General features: G+C 40.6%; 1 protein-coding gene across 1 annotated transcript in view; it reads left to right on the top strand.

Annotated features, from left to right (window-relative positions):
* Nucleotides 1–27,524, top strand: part of galnt13 (UDP-N-acetyl-alpha-D-galactosamine:polypeptide N-acetylgalactosaminyltransferase 13) — a 271,947-nt gene that overhangs the window by 189,444 nt on the left and 54,979 nt on the right. Inside the window, exons 6-8 of the mRNA XM_052011859.1 lie at nt 1,069–1,239; nt 8,551–8,668; nt 27,015–27,195. Coding sequence (XP_051867819.1) covers nt 1,069–1,239; nt 8,551–8,668; nt 27,015–27,195 — 470 coding nt within the window. The remainder of the gene's footprint in view (nt 1–1,068; nt 1,240–8,550; nt 8,669–27,014; nt 27,196–27,524) is intronic.

Here is a 27,524-nt window from a genome sequence, read left to right as displayed (position 1 = left end):
TTGCTCAAGGCCTTAGAGGACTGATATTCTAATGTGTGCAACGTACAAAGCATCATGTGCGTTAAAGTAAGGTGGTGTAGCACACTAGTGATAGATGACCACTATACCTCTATCATTTTGTCAGAGCAAGTCAGTCAATTTGAAGTACCATCAGTCTTTTGCTTCTCTCAGTACTTAAATGAAATATTAGAGCATTATTAGACCTTGGGTAGATCATGGGATCTACATACTGAGTAAAGAACTGAGCTAGATAATTGCAGAGGATACAAATTTTGGGTGATGATAAATGACCTTTTGTTGGCTTAATACATCACTTGGGCATGGTTGTATTAAAGCTGTATGCAAAGTTTGGCTGTTTTTTTTATTCACTGGTAGCCTCATGAATGTAGCATAGGCCAGGGTTTGCTTTGTGGCTAACACAGTTAACTATGGAGTGTTCAGACTCAGCTGAATCAAAACAGATTGAGAGGTAAGATTGGGATTGGGGCAAACCCTCATTATTGAAAAGTTTAATAACTGCTGAAAAAATGTTGTATATTTTCCAAAAAATTATTTTTGCATATGTTTTGTAATTGTTCATGTAAAATATTAGAAGAAAATAAATTACATTTATGAAACAATGTTCAGAACCTTAGGACGTTCCAAATGACTTTGTGGTCAATAAAGCACTTTAAAATGAAATCATTTGTGAAATACAGGAAATGGGTCAGTCCCTTCATATTTCCATAACAGCATTAACAATAATCTTTAATTGTCCACCCCCTGCAGGAAACATGTAAGTAATATTGCTTGAGGGATAAACATTGGCTGAGGCACCAGGGACACATTTCCTGCACTTTGAAATAGTGCTGCAGGATCTTCACATATATCTGACAAAACAGATTTGACCAGATTAACAGTTCATCTGAAGATAGAAATTTGTGATGTTGCATCCTGACCTAAAGGCAAGAGCGCTACCTACTGAGGCATGAACAGAATATTCTGAGTGGACTAAGCTGTAGAAGATATTGAATAAGATGTTGATTTTCAAAATCTTTGCCTTTAATTACAGCTTTTTTTCCTATGCAGAAAAACCGTGGTATGCCCAATTATAGACGTAATTAGTGATGATACATTTGAATACATGGCTGGTTCTGATATGACATATGGTGGCTTTAACTGGAAATTGAACTTCCGCTGGTATCCTGTCCCTCAGAGAGAGATGGACCGCAGAAAAGGGGACAGAACGATTTCTGTTCGGTGAGTACTGGAGGAGGATGAAACAATCATAAATTTAAATGAAGATATATTAATCTTTGAAGTTAGAAGTGCTGAGGTGGGTGCTTGAATCTTTCCAGAAAACATCGTTTCACTGGGTATGCAATGAAAAAGTGATCATTGATCAAGCATTTTCTTTGAGATAATCTTCAGCACATATTTCTGCTTAGAGACTTGGTATTTGGATAAAATGAATACATTTCAGTATAATTCTTGACTATCGAATGAAGTTAGTGTTAAAAGTTTATCAACAAGATCAGGCAAATACTTGCAATGTGCATTCTATGTACAGCACTTTAATAATGCAATACATAAGCAATGGCAAGGGTTATATTTTGTGGGTTAAGAAAGAGCATCTGATGAAACAGCCAATGCTAATAACGAACTAGAAACAATTAGGCCAAGGTATTTCTGTGCTTCAGGGTTCATGGCTTCTTCCATTAGCTATTGAGCTTCGGAGCTGAAAAACTTAGGACAGTCTTATAATGTTCAGACCACATTGCATACTATATTGCATTCTGATCCAACGTTATTGGATCTAATGATGACTCTATGGCTATTATTCTCGGATATAAATACAACAAAGCAAAAGTAATTTCAGAAATTTCTGGTCTCCAGCTCTAAATGAGCTCCTGAGGACATAAGTTCAAAATGAAGATGCTTAATGCAATCATCGAGACCTGTGGCTCTAATTTACAGATCATCAATTCTGCATTGGGCAGATTAAGAGGCTGGATTGAGAGAAGCACAGGAGCTGCTTTATAAAATGCAGTGGTAATTTACAGATTATTATAATGTAATTGGAACAATACTAATGAAGATGAGGAAGATATAACATGTTTTGAGAAAGGGAATGGCAATTTAATTTGGATTGGGTTATTTGGCTTCATTGTATTGCATTTTCCTTTTGCCCTTTCTCAATATTACCCACTCATATTATGAGGGCTGTTTATTCAGTAACTGGGCCTTAAACTCAAGAATTTCCTTCCTAAATCTCCTTACCTCTCTTCCCCTCTTTCCTTTAAACTACTGCTTCAACAAAGTTTTTGGCCACTTGTCTTACTATCCCCTTGTGGCTCAGAGTCAAATTTTCTTTGAAGGTGTAAGTGCAAGTTGTGATTGTTGAGCTGTGCCTGGGTGTATACTTACCTTCTCCAGATTTCTGGCCTGATTGTCCTGGTTGGCCCAATGGTTCCTCTTACTTCTGAAATGTCCTCCTTTTTCAGGAAACTTGGCTTCTCCTCTACCATGGTTGATGGAGCCGTCACTCACATTTCTTGTGCTTCCCAGACGTCTGCTTTCATTCCCCAAGGCAGAACAGAGAGTTTCCCTGGTCCGTCTCTTTTGCCCCACTAGCCTTTGCATCCAGCATATCATCCTTCGCTGATTCCACCAGCTGCAACAGATCCTACCACCAACGGCATTTTTCCCTCTCCGCCCCTTTCTGTTTTTCACAGTGACTACTCGCTCTGTAACTCCATGGTCTACTCATCCATCGCCACCCACTCTTCCCTGACCCCTGGTATTTTCCTGTGTAACTGTAGGAGGTGTAACACCTGTCCTTTGCTCCTCCCTCACCAGTGACCTAAACACCCCTTCCAGATGAGGCAGAGATTCATGTGCACTTCCTCCAACCTCGTCTATTGCATTCGGTGTGGCCCCGTCTATATCAGCGAGACCAAGCATAGATTAGGTGACCTAATACTCTGTCTGCAATTGCCATCTTGTGATTCCAGTTCCACGTCACTTAAACCCCCCTTCCCATTCCCACACTGACCTGTTTGTCCTCGGTCTTCTCCATTGCCACAGCAAGGCTAAACACTAACTAGAAGAACAACATTTAATATTCCACTTGGGTAACCTACAACCCACTGGTATGAACATTGACTTTTCCAATTTCAAATAAACCCCCATGTTCCATTCCCTCTCCAACTCTCTGCCTAGGTTCTTTCTCCGTTTGTTCACCTTTCCCAGATCCATCTGCCCATCACCCACACACCTATCTACCTGAGTGTCTCCTCCCCTGGCCTACCATTCCTATCCCCTCTCCCATTTGGTTCCATCTGCCCATCATCTCACGTCACCTTCCGGCCTCTTGTCTCTACCTTTCTTCTCCCCTTTCCCCAACTGGCTGCACCTGCCCATCATCCTCCACCTCACTTGGTTCCACCTATCATCTACCAGCCCCTCGTCCACCCCCACCTGGCTCCATCTGCTCATCATCTCCCACCTCACTTGGTTCAGTCATTATTCAATATGCTTCCACCACTCTCAGGCAACATATTCCAGATACAACAGCCCATTCCCCACGTGGTTTCTCCATGTCCCTGCTCTGTTTCTTGCCGATTGCCTTAAATCTATGGCCTTTAATTAATGAGTTTTCTACAACTGGAGACTCAATTTACTCTTGAAAGCTATTTATGATTTTGAATACACTAATAAATCACTTCTTCACCTCCCTGGCTGTTCCAATTATGAAGTCCTACGTCCCTGATACCATTATAATGCCTCTCACCTGCACCCTCCCTGAGACATTGGATTCCTTTCTAAAGTTCAGTGCTCAATATTGATCTCAGTCCTTATTAATGGGTGAATAGTAACAGGGAACAAACTTATTTTCCTGGTTTCTCCTTTTTCTAGTAAAGGTTAAGAATCTATTAAGAAATTATTTAACAGTTGCATTTAACAAGTTTTACTCTTGCAAGGTAAAACTGTCACTTTACAATGATTGCCATCTGTTGAGTCGATCTATGGTGAGAGAAATAGAACGCATGTGATTCCTTAAAAAAAAAGCCAACATTTTGCTGCATGAGTGTTAGACATTTCTAGACCCTCACGCAAATGTGACTCCTCTATGGGCCAGCAGCAGTTTATGAATCTCCTTTAGTTCCCCATCACTTAGGAATAGGGGATATAAAAATGCAGCTCATGGCAAATCTGTGACCTAACTTCACGAAACTGCCTTTTCCCATTTAAGAACATAGAACAGTACAGCACAGAACAGGCCTTTCAGCCCACAATATTGTGCTGACATAGATATTGCCTCCTACCTACAGAATGCCCATATGCCTCCATTTTCCTCTTATTCATGTGCCCATCCAAGCCCCTCTTAAAAGCCCCCAATGATTTTGCCTCCACCACTTATCAGGCAACACATTACAGGCATCCACCACTCTCAGTAAAAAAAACGTACCCCTCACGTCTGTTCTGAACCTACCCCCTCTCACCTTAAATGCATACCCTCTTGTATTGGATCGCTCAGAAATGGGAGAAGGATATTGCTTGTCTCCCCTATCTATGCCCCTCATAATTTTATACACTTCCAACAGATCACCCCTCAGCCTCTGCTGCTCCAGAGAAAAGAGCCCAAGTTTGTCCAGCCTCTCCTGATAGCACATGCCCTCTAATCCAGCAGCATCCTGGTAACCTCCTCTGCACCCTCTCTAAAGCCTCGACATCCTTCCTATAGTGAGGTGACCAGAATTTCACACAATACTCTAAATGCGGCCTAACCAGAGTTCTATACAGATGCATCTTTAAGTATCTTTTTATCTAAGCTATAAAACTTAATAAATAACTTAACATCCATTACTGTTTGGAGAAGCAAGCTGTAAATTTTTACTACCCCTCTATGTGTAGAAGAGCTTCTTCACCACATAAAATTAGTGATTTATGGGCTATCCTTTTTAGTCTAGACCGGCAACCAGCTAAATAGTTTTTCCTTTATTTGCCCTAAATCCCTCTTAATATTTTGAGAAATTTAATCAGATCACTCTTTCATATTAAATTCCAGAACACATAATCCTTATTTCTGCCCCCTTTCCTTTTTACTTTACATTTTTGGGTTAAGGTGTCTTTCATTTGTATCTTCAGTATTGGTGAACGAATACAGTATTAGTGGGTGAAAAGAACTTGATGCCAGTTAAGGCTGAAGCAGTGGAGCTTTTGACCACATGTTTATGCGTGGTAGAATAAGGGTAGCCAGCAGGAGTTGTCAAGTTTAGGAATGACAAAGGGCATGCATGAGGGGTTCAGTTGCAGATGAGCTGAGATTGATACAAAGTTGGGCAATGATACAAAGGAGGAAATGGGTCATTTTGGGGCTGGTGTGGATGTTTAGTGTAAAACTCACTTAAGGTCAGAAGTGACATTTGGGCACATTTGGCTTCCTTTTCAGTCATGCCAAGGGAAAGGATGAGTTAGTGGGATAGTAAACCGTGTGTGTCATGTGTTTATTTCCCAGTGTCCAGGTGGAGAAAATTTCAGCATCTAAGGATATGGAAGACACTGGTGAGGTAGAGCTGGTCGATGCCAGCTTTCACATGGAAACAAATGCTCTATTTGTGTTATGATGGTATCAATATGTCGAATGCAGTGGAGAACAGATCCTTGTGGTGAGGCCAGATGTAAAGCATGAATCTGCAAATAATGTGGGTGATTTTCTAGCTATGACAGAATAGACAAGAGTATTATCAGTCAAAAACTATTTCAGTCAGCTAGAATGATAGTGGAGAGCCATTGGAGGAGGATCCCTCAAAGGCATCAGATGGGTCAAAAAAGAAGAGGAAGGATGTGTTAATTTAGTCCCAGTTACACAGGCTGTCATTAGTGATTTTGATAAGATTTGTGACTTCAGTACTTCATTCTTGGCCTTGATATTAAATTATGTCATATTATGATTGCTCTGATACTAGGTTACCTTTCAATTACTAATTTACTTCATCTCATTTAACAGATAGAATATAAAATATTCCATTCCCTGTCTTGTTCCATGGATCTGAAATGCATTTTTGTTAATTCACCTCCACTCCACTTTTGCCACCCAAAACTGTTCACAGCATGTGTATTTAAGTTGCTTAATATTGTTGCATTATAGTTACTACAAGGTCCTCTTATTTCTTCCTAACCCCTTAACTTGTTGGGCAGCTTATAAATTACTCCCATCTATGCTTTCTCTTATTATGTCTTACCTCCAGCCTTATTCATTCTCATTTTCCAAGTCATTCATCCTTTATTATTAGCACTACCCCCTGCTGTTTCTCCACCCCCCCCCCCACTCCGAGCCCCAGCTTCCCATTTTACCTGCCCATTTTAACAGCAAGACCCTGGAATATTTGGTTCACCATGTAACCATGTCTCTGTAATGGCTATTAGATCAAATTCATATTTGTCCCTTTACTTTGGCTGTCTTTTATTATTTGTTTTTATTCATATCTGGGATTTGGGTGCCACTGGCAAGCCAGAATTTAATGCTTATCCCTAAATTCCTATGAGAAGGATATTGTGAGCCACTTTCTTGAACTGCTGCAGTCATTCTGCTGAAGGGTGAGTAGACACTTCCAGAATATTGATCCAGTGATGATGAAGGAATGGCGGTACATTTCTAAGTGTGGGAGTATGTGACTTGGAGGAGAACCTGCAGGTGGTGCTGTTCTCTTGCACCTGCTGATTTTGTCTTTGGTGTAGAGATTGTGTGGCCTTGAATGTTGATGGAGGAGCCATGGCAGGTAACGATAGTGTGTTTTTTAGATGGTCCACATTGCTCTCATTGCATTAGTGGTGGAGGGAGTGAATGTTTAAACTGGCGGATGGAATACCAATCAAGTGGGCTGCTAGTTGCCTTGAAGATTCTTGAGTTTTGTTGTAGCCTCACTGATCCAGGCAAGTGGAGAGTATTCTGTCACGTTTCTGACTTGTGTCTTCTAGATGGTGGAATTGCCTTGGGGAGCTCTGAGGTGAGTCACTTGTTAGAGATTATACAGCCTCTGACCTGCTCTTGTAGCTATTGTACTTATGCATTTGTTGCATATGAGTTTCTGGTCAATGTTGATGGTGCGGATGTCTGTAATGGTTGTGCCATTGAATGCCAATGGTAGATGGTTAGACTCCCTTTTGTTGGAAGTTATTTATCATGCTTTCAGATAAAGTACATTTCATTTTAACATTTTATGCTTTTCCTTTGATTTGATATCTTTAGCTGACGCACTGTCAAGATGAACCCCACAGGTAGAGGATTGGCATTTGGTTGTCATTGCTGAAAGATACAAGAGTATCAGCTGTCAGTTGTACTCACTTCCAAACATTTGGTCCATTGATGCCAATGGAACTTGTGTCTCCAGATCAATAACCCAGGCCTCCAGAATTCTGGTCCAATAACAACTACTATACTAGAATAACCAGAGTCTCAGAACTTCCTTAACTGCTAGAATACCCATTTCTTTGGCTGGTATGGTCACCTTGCCAAATGCAGTGAATTTGTCTTAAGCCGGCCTTGAATTTCTGCATTGTTTTCATCAAACTAAACTTGATGCAGGCATGTGACATTGGCATTGTATTCAGCATGTGCCAAGTGGAGAATGGTCGTCAACTCTTTCCTGCCTCTCCATATTATCAAAGGCATGGCTGAAAGCTCTACTTTGCATGAGCTTTTGCGTCTTGGAGAGTTTCTATATTCAGCTACTGGTGATGCCTCTGAGTGAGTTGAGCATTCACAAGAGGGTTGTTGCAGATCTCTCCAGCATTTGTCAACCTCTTACATGGTCTTTTGATGGGAACTGGAAATGAACCACCAGTGATGCCTTGGGAAATTCTCTGCATTTAGGTGGAAGACAGTGATACCACTGTTTTTTTTTTGAAGCTGATACCAGTTGCAATTGTGACAATGGTCCTGGCACTGTCCCTGGATGGCCCAAATGAACAATATACCAGGAGAATATCCAAGTAAAAGGAAATAAACTGCCTCAAGTACATTGTTTAAAGGACCTGCTTCTTTACATATTACAATATTTTCCTTGTTCCTCAGAAAAGAGTACATAAGTATTGTTCCCTAATCAGTATCATTGTGATTTTCTAGTACATCAGGTCCACCCGTCCCCCACACCCACTCTGACATAAATTTAAACAGATATGCATTTTATTCATGGCATGTACTGTAGCATTTATTATTAAGATGGACGGCAAACAGGTAAGAATTAAAGAAATAATTTAATGCCAGTGAAATGGGTGAGAGAATTATCTGTTTATACTGATGGTCCTTAAATTGTACACACTCTTTACCAGACACACATACTGTACAAGCAACATTCCCAGTTCAGAAGGAAGAACAGCCTTGCTGTAAAGGTGGATTTCTAAGCATCAGTAAACTTAACAGATGTAAAAAAAAATCTCCATGAGTTTAAATTATTAATATTTCTTTAAGATAGTCACAAATACTTTGACACAAGTCTTATGCACACACCATGAATTGCTGTTGTCTGTACTGGGATTAAATGTGACTTCTCATTTTTCTATTAGGACACCAACCATGGCAGGGGGCTTGTTTGCAATAGACAGGGGTTATTTTGAAGAAATTGGAACTTATGATGCAGGAATGGATATTTGGGGTGGAGAGAACCTGGAGATGTCTTTTCGGGTGAGTAAACCTTTCATGTTACTTCAAATGTTTACATCAATATAATACATAATTTTAGATATGAACATTGAAGAGACATTGTGTCTTCATGTTGTCACCGAGTGCCCTTTGTTGCACAGTTGGCACTTGGGTTTGTGGAAGTTGAGAATTACAGAATGAAAGCATCATGACAGAGAACTGGGCATTGACATGCATGATTCACCACCCGTGGTCACTCACAAGTTTGCAGTGAAGGGAATGAAATCCTCCGGTTTTGGTTCTGAATGAACCTGACAAGTGGCATTTGTAAAGCGATATGTGTGCTGTAAATGGTATTTCAAATAATGGGGAAGCTTATTATCATGATGAAGCTTTGCGCTAACACTGCTACTTTATTTCAGCAGTGAGATATAATTGTTAGCAAAATATTGTCAGACTGCTTAAAGCAACCAGATTAAAATTATTAACCTCCAAAAACTTGATGATCCCCATTGTTGCCTGGTGAGAACCTTGCTTGCTCTACTTAAATGAGTCAGTCATGGCGACCCTCTGATATATTTCGCCCGACTTTTGCACCACATTTATGCCAATGTTATATAAGTGGTGGTTTGATCAAGAGTAAGACACTGCAGTCAGGAAGCTAATTTGTGTGAATCAAATGAAGGTTGGTTTTCAAATTGGTTTCAGAATGAATGCAAGAGTGGCAGAAAGAGCAACTTTTTTTAGCCAAGGAAAACATTATAGGACTGTGTACATTACCTGGTAATGTAGATCAGCTGGTTGAGTGGTGTCACAACATCAACCTCAAATTCAACATCAGCATGACCAAGGAACTGATTGTGGACTTCAGGAAGGGGAAGTCAGGAGAACACACACCAGTCCTCACTCAGGTGTCAGCGGTGGAAAGGGAGAGCAGCTTCAAGCTCCTGGGCGTCAACATTTCAGAGGATCTATCCTGGGCCCAACACATCAATGCAATCACGAAGAAGGCATGCCAGCAACTCTACTTCGTTAGGAGTTTGAGGAGATTTGGTATGTCACCAAAGACTCTAGCATATTTCTATAGATGTATGGTGGAGAGCATTCTGACTGGTTGTGTCACAGCCTGGTATGGAGGCTCCAATGTGCAGGATTGCAAGAGGGTGCAGAGGGTTGTAGACTCAGCCAGCTCCATCACAGGCACAACCCTCCCCACCATTGAGGATATTTTCAAAAGGTGGTGCCTCAAGAAGGCGGCATCCATCACTAAGGACATGTACCATCCGGGACATGCCGTCTTCTCATTACTACCATTGGGGAGGAGGTACAAGAGCCTGAAGACCCACACTCACTGATTGAGGAACAGCTTCTTTCCTTCCGCCATCAGATTTCTGAACAGTCCATGGACTCATGAACACTGCCTCGTTAATTTCTTTCTTTTTGCACCATTTATTTATTTTTGTAATTTATAGATTTTTATGTCTTTTGCACTGTACTGCTGCTGCAAAACAACAAATTTCATGTCATATGTTAGTGATGATAATTCTGATTCTGATTCCTTGTGTAAATCCCCTGTCAATGCAGACAGAAAACATCAGCAAACTGTCAAGGTACTTTATGTAAAAGAAATTAGAAACCAGGAAGTATGATGAAAATGAGTAGTTCTGGTTTTGTTTTTAGTGTAGTTAATATAATTTCTGTTGCACAAGAAGCAGGATTGTATAATGTTGATGAGGGGGAAAATGACCTATTAAAGGGGACTTTGACAAAGGGAACAACAGTTCTGTGCTGTGTCTCACCAAAACATGGCTTACAGCTGTTTCAGCTGACTGCTCCATACAACCTGAGGGCTTCTCAATTCACTGGATGGACCATACAGCTTCCTTAGGAAAAGTTAGAGGGGGAAGGGTCTGCTTCCTAATCAACTCCTTATGGTGCTCGGACAGGACGGTCTTGGCAAGTTCCTGCTCACCCAATCTAATGCTGAAGTGTCGTTCATACTACCTGCCATAGGAGATCACTTCAGCTATCCTGACGGCAATCTACATCCCACGCCAGGCGGATGTGAAGCCTGCACTCAATGAACTATACTCCATGGTCGACAGCCTTGAAACAGGATACCCTGAAGCCCTCTTCATCATTGCCGGTGACTTCAACCAGGCCAAATTCAAGAGTGTGTTGCCAAAATATTACCAGCACGTCTCCTGTTCCACCAGGGGCCCAAACACCCTTGACCATTGCCTACTGAGCCACACCCTGCCCTCAGTTTGTTAAGTCAGACCACCAGGCTGTGCTGCTTCTCTCTGCATACAAACAGAAGCTGAAGCATGAGGATCCAGTACAGAAATCGTGCAGTGCTGGTCTGGGGAAATAGATGAGCTTCTACTTGACTGCTTTGAGTCAGTAGATTGGTCCATGTTCAAAGACTCAGCTATCAGCCTAGATGAATATGTCACCACCATCACGGACTTTATCAGCAAGTGTGTTGAGGACTGTGTACCAAAGAGGACAGTCTGGGTGTTCCCAAACCAGAAACCATGGATGAACCAAGAGATCCACTCCCTAATGAAGTCGAGGACTGTGGTGTTCAAATCAGATGACCCTGACCTGCACAAGAAATTGAAATCAGAGATGCCAAGAGACAATACCAGTCCAAAATAGAGTCCTAGACTAGCCATCAGTTGTGGTAAGGCTTGTGTGCTATAACAGGCTACAAAACGAAGTCAGGCAGCATCACCAACAACAGCGCATCCTTCCCAATGAGCTTAATGCATTTTATGCACGTTTCGAACAGAAGGAGATTGGTATGGAACCACCCACCCTGACAGCCTCCAAACCTGAACCCACAGTCACCGTTGCAGATGTAAGGTCAGTATTCTGGAGAATAAACCTGTGGAAAGCATCTGGCCTGGATGGTGTCCCTGGTCATGTCTTTAGATCCTGTGCAGGTCAGCTGGTGGGGGTATTTGCAGACATTTCAATCTCTCCCTGCTTCAATCTGAGGTTCCCACCTGCTTTAAGAAGACCACTATCATCCCGGTACCTAAGAAAAATAAGGTAACGTGCCTTAATAACTACCGCCCAGTGGCTCTGACATCCACCATCATGAAGTGCTTTGAGAGGCTGGTCATGGCACGCATTAACTCCAGCCTCCCAGACAACCTCGACCCACTGCAAATCGCCTACCACCGAAACAGGTCTACAGCAGACGTCATCTCCCTGGCCCTACACTCACCTCTGGAGCATCTGAACAGTAAAGACACCTACGTTAGACTATTGTTTATTGACTACAGCTCCAACTTCAATACTATAATTCCAAGCAAACTCATCTCCCAATTCCTAGACCTGGAACTCAACACCTCCCTCTGTAACCAGATCCTTGACTTCCTGACCAACAGACCGCAATCGATAAGGATAGGTAGCAACACCTCCAGCACGATTATCCTCAACACTGGTGCCCCACAAGGCTGTGTCCTCAGCCCCCTACTGTACTCCCCATACGTTCATGACTGGCCAGATTCTGCTCTAACTCCATCTACAAGTTTGCAGATGGTGCCACCATAGTAGGCCGTATCTCAGACAACGATGAGTCAGAGTATAGGAAGGAGATAGAGAGCCTAGTAATATGGTCTCATGACAACAACCCTTCCCTCAATGTCAGCAAAACAAAAGAGCTGGTCATTGAGGAAGGGGGTAGTGCACATGCTCCTGTTTACATCAATGGTGCTGAGGTCAAGAGGGTTGAGAGCTTGGTTCTTAGCAGTGAACATCACCAATAGCCTGTCCTGGTCCAATCATGTAGATGTCATGGGCAAGAAAGCTCACCAGTGCCTCTACTTCCTCAGGAGGCTAAGGAAATTTGGCATTTCCCCTTTGACCCTTACCAATTTTTATCAATGTGCCATAGGAGGCATCCGATTTGGATGCATCATGACTTGATATGGCTGTGACTGCAAGAAACTGCAGAGAGTTATGGACACAGCTCAGCATATCATGAAAACCAGCCTCCCCTCCATGGACTCTATCCGCACTTCTTGCTGCCTCAGTAAAGTAGCCAACATAATCAAAGACCCCACCCAGCCCAGACATCGCTCTTCTCTCTCCTCCCCCACCTCCCCCCCATTGGGCAGAAGATACAAAAGCCTGAAAGTATGTACCACCAGGCTCAAGTATGGCTTCTATCCTACCGTTATAAGACTATTGAATGGTCCCCTAGTACGAAAAGATGGACTCTTGACCTCACAATTTACCTCATTATGACCTTGCGCCTTATTGTCTACCTGCATTGCATTTTCTCTGTAATTGTAATACTTTATTCTGCATTATGTTATTGTTTTACCTTGTACTACCTCAATGCACTGTTGTAATGAATTGATCTGTATGAACGGTATGCAAGACAAGTTTTTCACTGTACCATGGTACATGTAACATTAATAAACCAATTTACGAATTTACCAATGTATCAAATGGCAGTCATGCAGATGGGAACAGGAAGTTATAAGGGGTTACAGAAAAACTCAGTGGGCAAAATCATTGCAAATGAAGTGTCATCATCTACTTTGGACAAGGTCCAGGTCTTCCTGGACTTGGTCCTTTGCTCAGAGTTGCATCCATTGTTCCTGCTTGTCTTTCTTCACCTGGACCTGATTCTTTGGCCCTGTCTTAATATCCTTCCACACTGAAGTCTGGAAGGTGATCTGTTTATGGGTGATGTGTGGGAGAATAAATACTTGCCATGACACAGAAGAATTCTCCTGGTATTGTTCAAAAGGGTGCCATGGAATCTTTTATATTAATCTGAAAAGGGCTATGTCCCATCTGAGACGTGGCACGTCTGATCTTATAGCATTTTCATAGTTGTCTGTTATGTGGATTATGTTGTCATGTCTCTAGACTGACAAAAATCTGGTTCAAAAGCAAGTCTGCTACCACTGAGATAATGCTGTTACTCACGGAGGGGTCATAGTGGATTTGAATGGGAGCCAAGTGATGAAGGAAAGATGAAATGATAAGATATCATTAGTGTCATTGCAAAGAAAACTGCAGCACATAGATGCAGATTGGGTATGATGTTTGCAAAGGATTCATCTATGATGTCTACTAACTCCTTCATGTTATCCTTCTGAAATTTTCCAAAATAATTTAAAGAATGTCTAGGATCTCCCCAACTAGTTTGACACATGGTTCAAATATGAAGCAAATTGATGGGAAGTGAAAATGCTTGTGATGATTAATTGAAAGCAGCAGTTTTGAAATTCTGCATTTCTGTGTTTGGAAACTCAGTGAATACATCGTAATCCTATAATGAACAAAGTTTTATCTTTTGGATTTGGACTGTGGCATTCCTAACTTAGCACAGAGAATATCTGACCTTTTGTAGCCGGATTAATTTGGAAAGGAAATACACAACTGAACATCCTACCCAGAGACACCATTTAATGCAACGGAGTCTTCAAATGTTTGTACGATGCTTGTGCTACTCACAAATCCCTCCCTTTAGAGATTTGAAAACTATTGTGTTGAATATTTTGTTGGTCCACCACTGCTTTCACAAAAAAAAAGACAAATTTATTGTGCACAATTTTTATTTGTACTGACATTAAACTCTGCAGGAATATCAGATCAAAAATTGAACCTTTAATGTTTGATGCTGTTGAATTATTGCTGTATAAAATTAGTTAAAAGATAATTGGTTAAGGAAGCAGAAAAACCATGGGTTTTGTGTATAATTGCTTGCTCTTCAGGTCATTTTGGTTGAACTATAATATTTGGTGGGAAATGTGGTTTTAATCAGTAGCCCATCAGTCTGTCTCCTAGAAAAGTGTCTAGAGCTAGAAGCCATCTCCCTGAATGTAATTGGTTTCTCCAAAGCAGGATTATTTTTCTGATAGTTTCTTCAGTAGTATGGGAATGTTACCTGCTGTGTTTGCTTGAAAAAAGACAGTGACGTTCATGAAGTAAGAAACAGCCATGCATGACTTTATAATAACACCCAAGGCTAACTAGCAGATATTTTGATTTCCATGGACACTCCAGTTTACCATAACTATCTGAAAAGCAAAGGGCATTTGACATTTAGTGGAAACATATATATAAATAAGTTATAGTGAAGTATATTTAAAGATTCAAGTCCCTATCTAGTATGTGACTTGTCCCCTGTACTATTTCAAAACCTTAGAAATAGTGTTTAATAATATCTATGCCTCAAAAACTGTGGCAAAAAGGGAACTTAGAAATATATAAATAATTGAAACCATCGTTACCTCACAGTAACAGCTTCTTGATGGTTACTAGAATTGTGTCACCATTTTTCTGAGGATTTTCATCACAGGGAATATGTCTCATATTTTTGCCATCACTTTTCAGTGTGCAAACATGATATATCTTATATAAACTTGTTCTGAGGCATTGATTCTGCAAAGTTTAATCTGTGTAAATGAGCTCCCAGCTCCGAAGATCATTGCAATGCAGATATAAACAAACATCCTTTTTATACCTGACTTTCTGCCAGGTTCTGCTGAGCATTGAGTGTTGATCAGATTCATTTCCTCTTATGTGTTGAATACCCTCCGAGCATCCATTCAGCCACTTACGGAAAGATGGTAATGGAGCCATTGTGGTAGAGATCTGATCATGAGAGTTACGTTAGGGTCAGGGATGGGGTGAGGTTGTGGGTTGACAGAACTGGTTTGGGGCAAGTGGGAGCTCATAGACAAGAAAGAATAGGTTTAGATATCTAGAGGTGATCTTGTTTGGCCTGAGAGAAAAACACAACCTCCTCATGGTCCATGAAACACTTGTAATTTTTAGGTCTGGGAAACCTTATCTGGCTGTGTTTAAAAACAGACTGTATTTTTTAAAATAAGAAAAACATTATAAAAGCTTTTAGCATCCAACCTACCTACTACAAGTGGATAGGTTGCTGAACTGCTCCTCATTTCACTTCATTTCAAACCAGAATGCTTGCAGTAGCTTGGATTCGTATTTCAGATTTTCACCACCTTAACCTTCAGCCAGAACAAACTTGTCTGCACCATTAAGTAACTGATATTTTACTGAGGTGCCACTTTCCTGCATGGGTCTTTTTTCAGTCTGGAAGGATGTATCAAGTGGAGTGTCCCAAGGTTCTGTTCTTATCCCTCAATTACTTATGATTTCTGTTAATGACCTGGAGGAGGGGGCAGAGTGTAAGTTGTAAGTTTGCCGATGACGTGAAAATAGGTGGGAAGGAATGTTGTGATGAGGATATTTGGACAGATTTTAGTGTGGCAGGGAGTGAGGTCATGCACTTTATTAAAGAAATCAAAAGGCAGTCTATTACCCAAGTGGAGAAAGATTGCAGGTGAGTGAAGTACAGAGGGATCTAAGTATTCTTATATACATATCACAAAAAGTTAACAACCAGGTGCAGCAGGTGGTTAGGAAAACAAATGCCATTATTGGCCTTGTTTGCAGAAGGGTTGGAGTTTAAAAAATAGGTAAGTATTGTTAGAATTCTACAGGGTATTGGTGAGGCTACTCCTCGGTACAGTGCACAGTGCTGCTCTCCTTTAAGAAAAGATATGCTGGCATTGGAACCAGTCCAAAAGAGATTCACCAGGCTAATTCTGGGATGAGAGGGGTGTCCTATTATGAGAAGCTAAAGGAATTGGATTTGTATTTTTCAGATTTTAGAAGAATGAGGGGTGATCTTATTGAAACAAGATTTTAAGGGGGATTGACAGGGTTAATGCAAAGAAGTTCTCATTAATGGGAAAATCTTGAACAAGGGGACCTATTTGCAAGATTAAAGAATAATCATTGAAAACTGAAGTGCATTGGAACATCTTGCAGAGGGTGATTGAAACTCTGGAATTCTCTATCCCGGAGGTTTATAGAGGTTAGAACATTAGGGGTATTTAAAGAGGAAGCGAATGCATTTTTGACATAGCAGGGGATTGAGGGCTGTGAGGAACTGGCACAGAAGAAGAGATGAGGCCTGGGGCAGATCAGTCATGATCATATTAAATGACAGGGCAGGGTTGAGGGGCCAGGTGGCCGCCTCCTGCTCCTATTTTCTTGTGTTCTGCTAACAGTGGAGTAAACATGAGCTGCCAGATCTATGTCGACCGGAAAATATCATTTATGCTAAAGGGAAGTGCACCCAGGCTAATTTCCTGATAGGTGCTAAGTGATCTGGAAATGATTGCTAATGCAATCTAAATGCAGAGAGCTGAATTAGTGTGCTGTTTGTGTGTCTGTGGGCCCAGTTTCTGAGCTGTAATGCTTGCAGCAATGCTCAGACTCATCTCTATGAAAAGTGTTTATTGTAATGTATTTAACTGCAACATAAAGTAAATGTTTGTTGGTTTAAGTAATCTTCAGTTTCTTCAATAATTCTTCTAATCATACATAATGACTATTCAGCTATAATTTGGGTCACACTATTTAAATTATTATTTTAACAATAAATGGACAGTAGAACAAAAAGAATTCTTGCATCAAGTTGGCTTTTTAAAAAGTACGTGCTTTTAAAAGTCAAGTTGAATAAAGCAGGTTGACGTCTAACCTTTAGAGCACTCTAGAGAAAAGGTATAACCTTACTTGCTTGTCACATTCATTGACTGAATACAAGAATTTATAATGTACTGAATCATGCAGGAACTGGCCCATATCTCATTGGCTTCACAGTTTCATGAACCTTTCGGAACAGTTTTGTCCCAGCAGCTATTCTATGAGATGATGTGGGCCATAAGTGGTGACTTGGCCTTAGGCACTGCAACTTGAGTCCATCTACAGATCACCCTGATGGACTGATGATCAGACACATGAGAAACAGTTGAAAAGTTAAATAATTAAGAAATTATTAATTAAAAATAACATTTAACTGATGTAAATTAAAATATTAATAACTATAATAAAGAACAAACAACTTACATTCACTTATTTTTTTTAATGAAGTCAATTTGAATGGGGCCACAGTAGATGTACCAGATATATTTGGTGTAAAGCAATAGATACAAGATGCATCAATTCTCACAGGCCATGTTGTTCAAGAAGCCTGGAACTCAGTGCAATGTCCAGGTGCAGCTAACTGGTGGTCCTATATGGCTAACTGTCAGTGTAATCTAGCTCTGTGTTTTGGATGTTGATAAATTGTTAACTGTTGTAGTGAACAGCGGATACCTCTGTGCTAATCTTTTGCTTCCACTTCATTAAGTCTAAAGTGTATTAGTGGCAAACAAAAAAGATGGAAATTGTATTGCTGCTTTGTGGGCTATAGACAAAATATTATGAAGGTTGAAGAAAGGTCTGGCAAGGCTCCAAAAATGCATTGAAAGTGCTTTTGTGCAATTATATTACAGTTTTTATTTTATCAATTTTGTATTCATGGATGAGTGATAGATTAAAAAAATCATATTTAGAAAAACCCACGAGAATATCTGTTAACTGGGAATAAATTTGAAGTTGGGCTTAATTTCGTTTCTCATAGACTACAGGAAAACATGATTTATCACACTACATGCCTTACAATTACAAAATATTGGATCAGTTTGTACAATGATTGTCATAGCCAGACATGAAGGATTTTTTTGTGGATAACCCAAAAAACCTATAAGGCTTTAAGCATCAATGAAAATGTTTTTATTAATAAATATGGATCATAATCTGTGCAAGCTGATAAAAGAATGAATTCGGAATTCTATCCATGGAGCTTGGGGAACAGATATTTAAATGATTCATTGAAAACCTCAGATCCAGAAGACTTTACAAATGGAATAAGATTCTGTTTCATGTTAAGGAAACTATTTTCCCTTTTTAAGTGGAGGCTCTGAATTAACAGAATTGTTAATATTGATAATAGTAGCCTGACGTTGTCTGGATTAGTAATCCAGAGGCCTAGGCAAGTAACCTCTTCAATTGTAGGATTTAAATTCAATCTATTAAACCTGTCTTCAATGATTTGTGTCAATAGGATGACCATGTCGTAAAGCCCTAGCTCATCCACTGATGTCCTTTAAAGAAGGAAATCCTCACTTTTTTGGCTATTTGATTTTCTAGACTCACAGAAATATAAAATAATCATAAAAATTGAGGGAAACTCTAGATGGAAGACATTAAAAGTACTTCCATACAATTATATTAACAGCTACATTATTTTTATTTTATCAATTTTGTACTTAACTCGTTATTATAGTTTAGAAAGAATATGTAGAAAAACCCAAGAGACTGACTTCCAAGTTCTGGCTTCTAATCAGTTCTATCAAACTGCTACACAAAGTAATAATAAAATCATGCAGACAACCCAGCAGTGACTTAGGTACTGGTTTGGATATGGCAACGACACACATTGTCCTACCACCCCTACTCAACATCTGGGGGTCATGCCAGAATAAGGAAAGGTGTGCCACAGACCTTAAGCAAGCAGCTTGACATAATGATATGTTTTCCTACCTTTCAGCCAGAGTCCTAGATTCCTCATATATCATTGGGTTTGTCCTGTAGGGAAGAACTCCACAGAGAATATGGTATTTAGGTCATTAGGAAGGAAAAGATGAACTATGAAAGGAAGCTAGCAAATAATATCAAAGATGATACTAAAAGCTTTTTCAAGTATATAAAGAGTAAAAGACAGATGAGAGTAGATATAGGACTGATAGAAAACAACGCTGGAGAAATTGTAGTGGGAGATAAGGAGATGGCAGAGGAACTGAATGAGTATTTTGCATCAGTCTTCACTGAGGAAGACATCAGCAGTATACCAGACAGTCAAGGATGTCAGGGAAGAGAAGTGTGTGCAGTCACAATTACAACAGAGAAGGTACTCAGGAAGCTGAATGGTCTATGGGTAGATAAATCTCCTGGACCGGATGGAATGCGCCTTCGTGTTCTGAAGGAAGTAGGTGTAGAGATTGTGGAGGCTTTAGTAATGATCTTTCAAGAATCAATAGATTCTGGCATGGTTCTGGAGGACTGGAATGTTGCAAATGTCACTCCGCTGTTTAAGAAGGGTGCGAGGCAGCAAAAAGGAAATTATAGACCTGTTAGCCTGACGTCGGCGGTTGGGAAGTTGTTGGAGTCGATTGTCAAGGATGAGGTTACGGAGTACCTGGAGGCACATGACAAGGTAGGCCGAACTCAGCATGGTTTCCTTAAAGGAAAATCCTGCCTGACAAACCTTGACAAGCCTGACAATTACAAGCAGGCTAGACAAAGGAGATGCAGTGGATGTTGTGTATTTGGATTTTCAGAAGGCCTTTGACAAGATGCCTCTCATGAGGCTGCTAAACAAGATAAGAGCCCATGGAATTACAGGAAAGTTACGAGCATGGATAGAGCATTGGCTGATTGGCAGGAAACAGAGGGTGGGAATAAAGGGATCCCATTCTGGTTGGCTGCCGGTTACCAGTGGTGTTCCGCAGGGGTCCGTTTTGGGGCCGCTTCTTTTTATGTTGTATATCAATGATTTGGATTATGGAATAAATGGCTTTGTGGCTAAGTTTGCCGATGATACAAAGGTAGGTGGAGGGGCAGGTAGTGTTGAGGAAACGGAGAGTCTGCAGAGAGACTTGGATAGACTAGGAGAATGGGCAAAGAAGTGGCAAATGAAATACAATGTTGGAAAGTGTATGGTCATGCACTTTGGTAAAAGAAATAAGTGGGCAGACTATTATTTAAATGGGGAGAAAATTGAAAAATCAGAGATGCAAAGGGACTTAGGAGTCCTCATACAGGATACCCTAAAAGTTAACCTCCAGGTTGAGTCAGTGGTAAGAAGGCGAATGCAATGTTGGCATTCATTTCTAGAGGAATAGAATATAAGAGCAGGGGTGTGATGTTGAGGCTCTATAAGGCATTGGTAAGACCTCACTTGGAGTACTGTGTGCAGTTTTGGGCTCCTTCTTTAAGAAAGGATATGCTGACGTTGGAGAGGGTTCAGAGAAGATTCACTAGAATGATTCCAGGAATGAGAGGGTTAACATATGAAGAATATTTGACAGCTCTTGGGCTGTACTCCTTAGGAGTTCAGAAGAATGAGTGGGGACCTCATAGAAACATTTTGAATGTTATAAGGCCTGGACAGAGTAGATGTGGCAAAGTTGTTTCCCATGGTAGGGGAGTCTAGTACAAGAGAGCACGACTTCAAGATTGAAGGGCGTCCATTCAGAACAGAGATGCGGAGAAATTTCTTCAGCCAGAGAGTGGTGAATCTGTGGAATTTGTTGCCACGGGCAGCTGTGGAGGCAAAGTCATTGGGCGTATTTAAGGCAGAGGTTGATAGGTATCTGAGTAGCCAGGGCATCAAAGGTTATGGTGAGGAGGCGGGGGAGTGGGGCTAAATGGGAGAATGGATCAGCTCGTGATAGAATGGCGGAGCAGACGATGGGCCAAATGGCTGACTTCTCCTTTGTCTTATAGTCTTATGGTCTATTTGATATATGGTTGGAAGAGATTGACTCTAGGAATCGTTACCTGTGAAATAGAAACAAAAGAAAATAGAAATTAGCAACAGGTGTAAGATATATGGTCCCTCAATCCTGCTCAGTCTTTCAATATGGTGACTGATCTGATCTTGGTCTCTCTTCTACCTGTTCTCATTCGCTCTAGATTCCTCTATCAACCAATAATCTCTTCCTCATCTTTGAATATATTCCGAGATTCAGCCTCCACAGTTTGGTGTTCTCCAGAGTAAAGAATTCCAAAGATTCACAATCCTTTGAGAAAAGAAGTTTCTCCTCATCTCTGTCTTATCAATGTTGTTTCTACATCTTATGGTCAGAATTGGTAATGTTCACAGATGATTGCATAGTGTTCAGTTCCATTTACAATTAATGCATTCTGTTCGTATGTATAACACAATCTGGACAACATTAAAACCTTGGCTGATGTGGCAAGTAATATTCATGTCACGCACATACTTACCTCTTTTAACAGGACAGTTTCTAACCAGCTCCCCTTGCCATTTGGTAGCATTACCACCACAAGAGTCCTCCACTATCAACATACAGATGTTGTTCATCAAAAACTTCACTAAACCAGCATAAATATTGTTACTACAAGAGTAGGTCTGAAATAATATTCTGAAATTCCAAAAACATCTGTACCATCTGCTAGACACAAGTCAAGAGAGGGACAGACTACTCCTTACTTGGTGAGTGCTGCAATAACACTTAAAAATCTTGGCTTCATCCAGGATGAACCTGCTTGGTTAAGATACCAACGTCATAACCCCAACCAGTGGCATAACATGCCTGCAATAAGTAGCATCAAAACATGACAGCACAGAAGTCTGTTACCACCTGGAAGCACAAAGGAAGAGACACATTGGAACAGTTTGCCTCTAACCCATACACCATCCTGACAGGAACTTCATCTGTATTCCTTCAGTGTTACTAAGTTAAAATACTGAATTTTGGTACCTCCTATTCTACAGGGAATTTCATTGTGTGTATCACATGATCTGCTGCAATTACCCTGCCTACTCAGGGCATTTAGTGTTTACTAATAAATGCTGGGCTTTCCAGCAATGCTGAAATCCCATGAATAGATAAGAAAGGAAGAAGATCCTAACAAGCATGTGACTGCATTTACAAAGGGCAAAATAATGTGGATGCTGGAAGTCTGAAATATGGACAGAAAGTGATGAAAGTAACATTTGGGTATAATCTAGATAATAGAAAAGCTGCTATTTTTTTCATTGATTTTTCATCTGGCTGTTGGCCGACATTTATTGCCTATCTTGAATTGCCTTAGCAAGTTATTACGTACAGGTGAAGGTAGTAACGCAATTCTAAGGAGACAGTTCCAGGATTTAGACAAAACAGTGATGAAGGAAAGGTGGAGCAGCACACACAAAATGCTGAAGGAACGGGTCAGGCAGCATCTAGGGAGAGAAATAAACAGCCGACGTTTTGGGTCGAGACCCTTCATCAGGACTGGGAGTGGAGAGGACAGATAGCTAGTGTAAAGAGGTGAGGGGGACGGATCAGGCAGGACCTGGCAGGCTTGGTGTGGAGCCAGGTGAGGAAGGGAATGATGGACAGGTGGGGCAGCAGGGGGTGGAAAGAGAGGCAGAGGCTAGAAGGTCGTAAGTGGAGACATAGGGCTGCATATTGTGGAATCTGGTAAGTAAGGAAGGCGATGAGTAAAACCAGGTACATACCATCACCCGCACACTTAACTCACTGGTTCTCTTATCCCCCAAAAACTGGTTCCATCTGTCCATCATCCACCCCCCCATCCCTTACTCCCTCACTTACTATTACTGGCTTTCTCTAATGTGCACCAGATACAACTTGGTTTTGCTCAGCTCATGTGCAGCAATACATTGTGTTTATTAGAATATAGGCTTTTTAGCTCCAGTCATTTAGTCATTTTATTCTATTGGATTTTTAAAAAATTGCAGTATCTTTGCCATGGTTTAAAGCACTGATCTAGTACGGGGGAAGCTAAATATGAAGCTGTTTTTCTGTTGGGGATCTCTAAGCAATTTTAAAGTGGTGTGTGATTATAAATGTCCCTGTCACAATCCTTGATCACCTAAAAAAAAACAATCTTTTAAACTAGTCAAATGGGATGTCAGGATGGGGATAGAGGTTGGGATGGGGGAAGAAGAGACTTTCGAAGGGGCAGTGCTGGTGAAGGGAGATTAACATAAAGGTATTGTGAAGTTGACACCAAGCATAGGCAGAAACTGATAGACATGAAAAACAGTTGATGTGTAAAGTATACAGTATATGAACAAAGATTAGAACTATAGGTCTTTATATTATGATGGTGGTATTATAGCTTGAGCACAGAACAAAATTCAGCCTATTGTTTTGACTTCAAGTGCTTGGTAGAGCTATCCAATTAATTATGCTCCTTGTTCTTTCCCCGGGTCCACATTAGTTTTTATTCACAAATGTATTATCCAAATCTGTTTTGAAAGTTATTATTAAATCTGCTTCCACCACCTTGCCAAGCAGTGCCTTTCAGATCATGATAACTCATGTCATGTCATTCTGGTTCTTTTGCCCATGACCTTAGATCCTTGACCATAGGTTATCAATTCTTCTACCTGTGGAACCAGTTCCTTTTTACTTACTCTATCAAAGCTCCTCAAGATTATGAAACATTTTATTGATTTACCCTTGCACTGATTTAAGAATATTGGATATAAGAATATGGATATAAGTTATTTGGAGAGCTTCTTTAGTCTCTCCAAATAACTGAAGTCCTTCAGCCCTGGTAATGTTCTTGTAAATCTTTTGTGCAGCCTTTCTGGACTTTGATTTCCTTTTCTGAGTGTGAGGCTCAGACTTGAGACCTAAACTATGTTTCATGAAGTCCATGGAGAGGGAGGTTCTACTGTGTTATTATATTAATTGCCAGTGATCTGCCAGTCAGATTGGCAGGATGACAGGTGGGAAGACTAGCAGCAGAGGGCTGCAGCTGCAATCACTGGGGACAGTCCTGGCAGCTGGGAAGGTTGGAATGGATGTCGGAGGCTGGGAATTGGCTGGGAGTGAGGGAAGGATATTTTGGCTCCTCTGAGATGCAGTGGGAAAGAGTCATGGTGATTGCAGGGTCAGAGACTTGAGATGGGGACTGTTGGAAGTTCAGTCAGTTATGGCAGTGAGGAAAGTTCACAATAAACAGGGGTCTTGGGGAGCACTCTTGTAAAAGAAGTCATTATGCAATATTTTAGTACAGCATGGATGCAACAGAAATCAATCTTGTGGAACATGGAAAAATACAGAAGTGTATTTCTCTCGTAAGGCATTCTAATTAATGAATGGCTTGCTTCAATCCCTTACAGTTAAGTAGAAAATATTCCAAAGTAGGTGAGCTAATTATATTTGTTATTTGAAACTGAGCTCAAAGTCAAAGTGAAGTTTATTGTCTTATGCAATGAAAAACTTACTTGAAGCAGCATCACAGGCAATAGCATTAGAGACACAACATTCACAAGAAAAAGAGATAAATTAAACATGAATTATATAAAAACAACACAAATAGAACAACAAATAAAAAAGTTTAATGTTTTATGAAAATCTTTGATAAGCAGATTCCTCATTTGCAAAGTATGATGTTTGGAAAATCTTTTCTTTTACTCACTGTTGTAAGAGATGCAAACATTGTAGGAAGAAAGTTGCTGAATGAAAATATTTTTCATTAAGTAGTTGAGTTCATTTATAGATTTGGAGCGAACACAGAACATCTTAATTTCAATTGACACATTTATTTTTGTGTGTGAAGATAATAGTATTATTGCCTAAACTGTGACCCAGGAATGGAAGATCGAAAATAATAGTTTCCAGAACTCAGTACTTGAATCTCTCAAATTAGGTTTCTATCCTGGTGCAGTATTGAAATAGCTCTGATCAAAGTCATAAATGAGATACGATGTACCTCTGAAAGAGATAAGCAATTATTCTTGACCTGGTTACAGTCTCTAACATAGTTGATCATAGCATTCTCCTTTCCTATTAAGCATTCTTAGAGCATTACCAGCAAAGCCTCACTTTCTGCTCCTACACTGTTATTTATATTGTCCCCCGAGGATCTATCTACAGGTCTGGCCTTTTTTTGCCCTCATTGACGTCATCTGGATACATAGCTTCAAGTTCATATGTTCACCGATGACACTTTATTGCCCCTTCAACTTTACTATATAATTAGTAATAGGAGAGCAGACATTTCCTCTAAAGAAGACAAAATCAGAATAAGGTTTATTGTCACTGCCTTAAATGATGTGAAATTTGTTGTTTTGCAGCAGCAGTACACTGCAAAGACATAAAATTACTATAAATTACAAAATAAATAAATAGTGCAAAGAAGGAATAATGAAGTAGTGTTCATGGGTTCATGAACCATTCAGAAATCTGATGGTGAAGGGGAAGAAGCTGTTCCTGAATCATGAGTGTGGATCTTCAGTCTCCTGAATCTCCTCTCTGATGGTAGTAATGAGAAGAGGGCATGTCCCAGATGGAGAGAGTCCTTAATGATGGATGCCGCCTTCTTGAGGCACCGCCTCTTGAAGATGTCCTCGATGGTGGGGAGGGTTTTGCCCATGATGGAGCTGGCTAAGTCTATATTCCTCTACAGCCTCTTGAGATCCTGTGCATTGGAGCCTCCATACCAGGCTGTGATGCAACCAGTCAGGATGCTCTGCACTGTATGTCTATAGAAATTTGCAGGAGTCCTTGGTGACACACCAGATCTCCTCAAATTCCTAATGAAGTAGAGCCACTGGTATGCCTTCTTCATGATTGCATCAATGTGTTAGGCCCAGGATAGATCATCTGAGATGTTGATGCCCAGGAACTTGAAGCTGCTCACCCTTCCCACCACTGACCCCTCAAGGAGGACTGGTGTGTCTTCCCCTGACCTCCTCTTCCTGACCTCCACAATCTATTCCTTGGTCTTGCTGATGTTGAGTGCGAGGTTGTAGTTGCAACACCACTCAACCAGCTGATATTTCACACTCCTCTACACCTCCTCGTCACCATCTGAGATTTTACCAAGAACAGCGGTGTCATCTGTGAATTTATAGATGGTGTTTGAGCTGTGTCTAGTACACAGTCATGTGTGAATGTTGTTTTTAGTTAATACAGTGATAACTATCCCTGTTATCTGCATCTGTCTGAGACAGAATTAGGCTGTTCCCAATCTTGACTGTGCATTTGATCCTGAGATGAGATTTGGAGCACATCATTAAATTTGTTTCTTTGTATCTCAGTAATGTCACTCAACTCTGCCTTTGCCACTTGTACTGCTGAAATCCCCAAGTTTGCCTTTGTTAGTTCATTGCACTCACAACTGGCTTCCACTCTTCTATCCCTGGGAAACTTGCCATCCAAACCTTCATCTTTGTCTCCTAATTGCTTTGCAACCTGCATGAAAATGAATGGGGTCTATGACCCTGTACAGGATTTGAGAAGTGAAAGCCAACATTTGCACTGAGGAAATCTCCATTGTTGGACTCGCTCTGTTGCTCAGGAAATTTGGAACTTCATTTTTGATGATATTTGCTTGGAAATACCAGACTTTTTGCTGTTTGAAGTCTAAATGCTGATACGTCCATTCAACATTGCAGTATTTCTTGTGTGTGTGTGTGTGTGTGTGTGTGTGTGTGTGTGTGTGTGTGTGTGTGTGTGTGTGTGTGTGTGTGTGTGTAAGTATATGTGTGTGTGTGTGTGTGTGTGTGTGTGTGTGTGTGTGTGTGTGTGTAAGTATATTCATAACAATGCTAATTGTTTGCTTTGGTAACACATCTTTATTCTAAAAACTATTGATGGAATTGCAACATGAGGCCCAGAGATGATATAAAATAGTACCACTGGTGTTCTGATCTACATTTAACAGATGATTTGGTGAATTGATGATGATGAAGTAAAACTTAAAATCTTTGTCTTTTCTTCAGATATGGCAGTGCGGTGGTTCCTTGGAAATTATTACCTGTTCTCATGTTGGCCATGTGTTCCGTAAGGCAACCCCATATACATTTCCTGGTGGTACTGGACACATCATTAACAAGAACAATCGACGCCTGGCAGAGGTCTGGATGGATAACTTCAAAGACTTCTTTTACATCATTTCACCAGGTACTCTTACTCATTTTGGTTTGATATGGCCTTGATTTGGGTTTTTGAATTTATTTATATAAATGTTTCTGAAAGTTAGGTTCCTTCAGGTTATATTGTGTAAGCAGGTTTACATGTTCACTTAAATATTTATTTATTTATTAGTCACATGTACATCGAACACACAATGAAATGCGCCTTTTTGCATTACTGAGAATGTGCTGGGGGCAGCCAGCAAGTGTCGCCACCCTTCCGGCGCCAACATAGCATGACCACAACTCCTAACCTGTACGTCTTTAGAATGTGGGAGGAAACCAGAGCACCAGGAGGAAACCCACGCAGACACAGGA

The sequence above is a fragment of the Pristis pectinata genome, chromosome 1 (assembly GCF_009764475.1).
Source record: "Pristis pectinata isolate sPriPec2 chromosome 1, sPriPec2.1.pri, whole genome shotgun sequence".
In the NCBI taxonomy this organism is placed as follows: domain Eukaryota; kingdom Metazoa; phylum Chordata; class Chondrichthyes; order Rhinopristiformes; family Pristidae; genus Pristis; species Pristis pectinata.
The sequence above is the reverse complement of the archived record's forward strand: the minus strand, read 5'-3'. Positions and strand labels throughout refer to the sequence as shown.